Source organism: Balaenoptera acutorostrata, chromosome 7 (assembly GCF_949987535.1).
Source record: "Balaenoptera acutorostrata chromosome 7, mBalAcu1.1, whole genome shotgun sequence".
Classification (NCBI taxonomy): domain Eukaryota; kingdom Metazoa; phylum Chordata; class Mammalia; order Artiodactyla; family Balaenopteridae; genus Balaenoptera; species Balaenoptera acutorostrata.
The window spans coordinates 102984702-102990701 of NC_080070.1; the positions used below are offsets into that span (position 1 = coordinate 102984702).

Consider the following 6000-nt stretch of genomic DNA (forward strand, 5'->3'; position numbering starts at 1 on the left):
ACTGACCAGGCATCCATGGCCCTTGGTTCTTCAGTGGCCCGTGTGGTGCCTCTCCCAGAGCAGCTGTGCTGGCGGCTGTTCCAGGGCTCTAGATGGAACAGTGGAGTCCTCAACTGTATTAGAAACGAGTCCTGGTTATGAGTCACACAAAAAGTTCCAAGCAGAAAAAGGAAAGTTATTAGAACAAAGGAAACTTATTATCAGAACTCTGCAGGTGGATCTGTAGGCACTAGGCCTCAGAGAGGAAATGCATCCAGGAAATGAACAGCTGTTGGAATCCCAGCTTGCAGCTGCTTCTCTGTGCTTCATTCTTTACTCTTATTGGAAATTAGCCTCCATGGCTCCTGTGTTTACATACGACATGACCAGCCACACGAAGAGACTGACTAGCAGACCTTCAGTGGCAATTCCACATGTCCGAGCAAGAGAATCTGATTGTCCCACCCTGGGTCAGATGCCCCCCTCTGAGGAGGGTGGCCAGGTCATGTACACAAACATGGCCACCAGGCTCCCACTTGTGTGCTTCTGTGGATTCGGGGGCTGAGTTTCAAGAAGGAAACCCCCCTCTCCTGCACATGGGTGCAAAGCTTTCAGGGGACAATCACTGCACACAACTGGAGTATCAGCCAAAGCTAGGAATGACCCTCTAGCCTAAACACCGTGAACTTGGGAAAGCACAAGAAGATAATGCTGATGGGAAGGAGGAGGCTGAAGATAACCAGTCCTGACGGCATACAGAGTGGGTGCTTCGTGGGCGGCCGCTCTCACTGAAAGGATCGTGGAGCAGGATTTGTGTGTGGACAAAGAATCCCATGTTATGACTGGAGTACGCTCTGTAGTTGATGCTAATGTTTCTGTATTCCTTCATGCATGTTTAGACTCTGAAGCGCCAGGGACTTCACCGGGAGTGAGGAAGCAGTGACAGTCCAACTCCAGACTCCTCCAAAGGGCTTGTCCTTCGACGTGAACCCTGCATGTATAGTATAAGAGGTTGGCTCCATTTTTGAGCAATAGCGCATAAAGTGAACACTTCCTTTTCTTTCTCCATTCGCCCCCACTTCTCAAGGTCTGTGCTTGGGTTTTACCCTTGTAAGTCATTTCAAACATTTTCTAGGATAAGCAGGGTCGATATTTCTAAATACATAAAATGAGGTTATGTTTCTATTTTTATGCTAGCTCACAGAAAATGAAATATAATCCTAATAATGGTACTATTTTGACCATACGGACAGTTATCATTTATAATATTTTTTCTGAAGAAAAGAAATCTCAAACCCTGACTTGGGATGGAGAACAGGCATCCTCGGAGGGGGCTGTGGAGTGGAGTGAGACTTACATATCACCGATAGTCTGTTGGCCATTATTTGCTGATGAAAAGCTACCTCTCTGGACTCTTCTGCCCTCAGGTGTTGCAAATTTCACTTTTGAATCAGGGCTGCAACCTCATTCCACTCGATCAACAGCAGTGCCCTGAGTTTTAGATTGACAGTTGAATGCATGGCAACTCACTGAGCTTCACCCAATACCAAGATGGCTTAGCTTTAGGAAAGACACAGGGCTGGTGACCACACAGCGTGCAAGGTGATGGCGGGCGGTCTGTGGGCTCGGGCACAGACTGGGAATACTTCTGGCTTGCTCCGCACATAGGGTGTGCACTGGATACGAGGGACGAGGCTGAGAACACGCAGACAAATTCAGTTCAGCGAAGCCATTCGCTTGGGGTCCCCTCAGCTTTTGTCCTTGCCTGTCTCAGCCCATTCCCAGCACAGCTGCACCTCACCAAAGCCCATTCCTATGATGACAGTTGAGACAGTGGGGCACAGGAGCCTGGTGCATCTCAGCAGGCTCTTGGCATCCTGCATTCAGCATATCCCTGTGGTCCCTTGACTCAGTGCTACAAGGACTCAACAACTAAGGCAAGAGTCAAATCCTCCTGTGTCTCTGAGGCTAAAAGGTCACAAACCAGCTGCTAACCCAGGGCCTCACCTTCCTCATGTTTGTATCTCCAGCACAGGGTCTGTCATACAATAGGTACTTGATAAGGTAATAGTTAATTGATAGGTATGATAGGTAACTGTCTCGTGAATATTCAATTTTGACCCCTGAACTTTAATTATTTTATATTCAAGTTGTTCATGTGCCGAGTGTTTATAAGTAAGTAAATGATGGCCTAGCAGCAAAACTATTTTTTTTTCTATTTTTTCTATTTTAAGAATAACATATCAAAGGCCTTTGGCTTTTATGCTGATTAAAGACATGGTGATTGTAACATAAAGTCCTGAACTGTTCTCTTTCAATCTGTCTTCCAGATTATTTGAATATATTTTGCTCTACAAGGATGGAGTGATGTTTCAGATTGAACAAGCCACCAAGCAGTGCTCCAAGATCACCCTGACATACCCCTGGGACCCTCTAGACATTCCTCAGAACTCCACCTTTGAGGACCAGTACTCCATTGGGGGGCCCCAGGAGCAGATCACCGTCCAGGAGTGGTCGGACAGAAAGTCAGCCAGATCGTGTAAGGGTTCAAAAAAGTATTCAAGTATTGCATCTCAGGAAGCAGGATGGGAAATAACGTTTAAGTCCATTAAGGAAGGTAGTTGTTAAGGAAATTTAGAAGCTTAATCAAATTGTTTAACTCCATTTGCAGTCCCCCAATGTACTCTGCTAGTTGTGTAGTGCTGGGACCTAAGCAAGGCATTTGAACAAACACCTCAGCCTTCTAAGGCCCCCTGTAACTTTCTGCCACTTTGACTGTTATGGGCTTAGCCTTGGCTCTGATGTTTCATGATGCCCTGGAGGTCTGTGACATGGAAGGTGTTTGTCTAAGTCACATGTTAGATTTGGGTGCCTCCTTTTCCTTTCCCCCAAACACTAACTAAAGTTGCAGCGACCAGATCTACTGCCATTATTGTATCTGCTTTTATACATAGATGTGAAGCTCTTCTCTGCAGTGCTGCCAACACACCTCCCCCAAGACTGTTTCAAAAACACAGGCCTTTGTGCTGTGGAAAACAGTATGATGGTTCCCTCCAAAGTGAAGCACAGAATTACCGGATGACCTAGCAATATAGGGCATATACCCTAAAGAACTGAAAGCAAGGAGTCAAACAGATATTTGTACATCCATGTTCATAGCAGCATTATTCATCAAGGCCAGAGGTGCAAACAACCCAAGTATCCATCAGCAGACAAAGGGGTACACAAAGCTGGTGTATACATACAGTGGAAAATCACTGAAGCTTAAAAAGGAAGGAAATTCTGACACGTGGTACAACATGGATGAACCTTGAGGACATTATGCTAAGTGAAAGAAGCCAGTCACTAAGGGACAAATACTGTATAATTTCACTTATATGAGGTACCTAGAATAGTCAAAATCATAGAGACAGAAAGTAGAATGGTGGTTTCCAGGGACTGGGGGGAGGGAGGAATGGGGAGTTAGTGTTTAATGGACAGTTTCAACTGGGGGGGGGATATGGGAAATTTCTGGAGATGGATGGTGGTGACGCTTTCATAACAATGTGAATGTACTTAGTGCCACCAAACTGTACTTAAAAATGGTTAAAATGGTCTATTTTATGTATATTTTGCATAATTAAAAATACACACATTTTGCCTGTCTTGTACATTAAAAACTCAACTTGCTTTCCTCCTATAGATGAAACCTGGATTGGCATTTATACAGTCAAGGATTGTTATCCTGTCCAGGAAACCTTCACCAAAAATTACAGTGTGATATTGTCCACACGGTTTTTCGACATACAGCTGGGCATTAAAGACCCCTCGGTGTTTACCCCGCCAAGCACGTGCCAGACAGCCCAGCCGGAGAGGATGAGCGAGGACTGCTCCTGATAAGCCTGTGAATGCGGAAGGGACAGCATCAGACATCAGATGCCAGCCGCCCCAGCTCGAACCGGATTTGAGACTTGAGAGATGAGACTTCATTAGAGATAAATATCATAATTCTAGGAAGATAAACTTCGATGTCTTTTTGTTTTTTTTTTTTTCTATGTGTGGCTGTGACTACTTGGGCTAGGTTTACAAAAAGAAATGGAATGGAGAGTATGTGGTAATATGTGAAAAGATGGCTAACATGGGGACCTCAGATGTTTCCGAAGCCTGTCTGGGAGCTGCACTTTCTGTGTGCAGGTGTATGGGAAGTGCGGTGGCATACACGGGGCGAGGGGAGGGTCAGCAGGGGCAAATGTGTTGTTATCGACCTTACTGGGAATTGCTAGATGGCTGGCACATGGTGATAAAAAGAGCGGAACGACTTTGGTCAGTTTTGGTATTAATGTTTAAGCTCGCTACAGACAATGACCCGCTTATTGCCTGCGCCAGGGTAGTGACGCTCCCATGCTCCATGCCTCCAGCACCTCCTTTTCCCCCGCCCTGTGCTCCCCTGGCTGCTGACAGTGTGATCCCTTAAAATTCCTTCCGGCCTTAAGAGCTTTATGGCATGACCCAATGGATGTAAACATTTGGGGAGGAAATGAAAGGCTATAAGGCAAAGTAATGATTCCTCTAAAGATATATTTTAAACAGGAGGGTTTGGAAAATCTTAACGTCTATTTCTGGGTAAGCATGAGCCATATATGCTTCCTTTTTTTCTATGCAAGAGTATTGATATATGTGCTGAATCACCACATACTTGTCAAGAGACCTGTAGAGACAGGTAGCATCCTAACAATAGCACTGAACTGGGAGTCAGGGGACTATTGTTTCTGAAATCCAGGACAAGAATTCCCTTGTACTGGAACTCCTTCGATTCACTAGACATACTATGCTTCCCCTCACCTCTGCATCCCTGGGGCAGCGTTTCACAACCTCTTTGTCTATCTGACTTCTGCTCATCCTTCCCAGGTCAGCTCATGCATGGCCTTTGGAGGCTATTCCCAAGCCTGGATTGGGTACACCTCGCAGCTTGAACATGCTATTCTGACAATGCTTACTAGGCTGTGTCTAAATTTCCTGCTTCCTGGATGCTCTCACTCACTAGCCTGGCTATGAGCGCCATGAGTACGGGTACTATGTTCTGTTTACTTTTATATGCCCAGCACCAAGTGCCTGGCACGTGGTCAGTGCCCTCAATATATGTAGAGTGGAGAATGCTAGCCTCTCTGGTCCTTACTTCCTCATCTGTTAAATGGGATTGGGTTTGCTGACCTCTAGGGAGATATCTAGTAATAAAATTTATCATTCTAGATTCCTTCTACTATTGTGTTTTATCTGGCCATCTATCCATCATCTGTTACCAGGAGAAATGTGTGATGCCTATATTACGCTGAAAACAATCTGTATTACTCACAGCTTATCTATATTGTTTCAATAAACAAATTTAATTGCATTTCTAAGTGTTTTTTGATATATTTGTTTTTGTAATAAATATGGGTTATCTTGGCTATAAGGGAGTTAAAACGCTTCTCTAATGAATAAAGTGCTTCCTGTGATCTACACCAAATTCATTTTCCTTTCTCAAAAGCCTGCTCTTCCCCTTAAAGTCCAGTTGCCTGGGTCAGAAGCCTCAGAGTCACTCTTGACCTCTATGTTCTCCTTCAGTCCTCAGAGGCAGTCAGTGTCCCGAGTCCCATCAGAATAGCTCTTAAAGCTACTGCCTCTTGTCCGTCCCCTCAGCCATCACCGAGGTCCAGGCTCTTAGCATTGCTGGCCTTTGCAAGATCTCTATACACTCTGTCCTTGTCCTTGTTCTAGAAGCCAACCTCTGTTCGTTCGTTTGTTCACTCATTCATTCATAAGCCAGTCCTGAAGCCCTCTTGTCTCCAGTGCCCATGCGGGTTCCTAGAGTCACAGGGTAGCGTGCAGCCCAGTCAAGGCCGGCACCTGCAATGCCACCTGGGGAAACTTTCACAGCTGCCTTCGAGGCGGTCCAGCCTGGTCAAGCCTTTGTGACAGTATTTGCCCCACTTTCTCTCTCTCCACCCGAAAGACAGCCCTGCTCCATTCCAAACCGCACACCCCTCTTAGTTAGCCTCGGAT

General features: G+C 45.6%; 1 protein-coding gene across 1 annotated transcript in view; it reads left to right on the forward strand.

Moving 5' to 3' along the window:
* Positions 1-5350, forward strand: part of EPDR1 (ependymin related 1) — a 32747-nt gene extending 27397 nt beyond the window's left edge. The window contains exons 2-3 of the mRNA XM_007187797.2: positions 2310-2518; positions 3662-5350. Of these exons, the coding sequence (XP_007187859.2) occupies positions 2310-2518; positions 3662-3855 (403 nt within the window). The 3' untranslated portion in view covers positions 3856-5350. The remainder of the gene's footprint in view (positions 1-2309; positions 2519-3661) is intronic.
* The last annotated feature ends 650 nt before the right edge of the window (positions 5351-6000 follow it).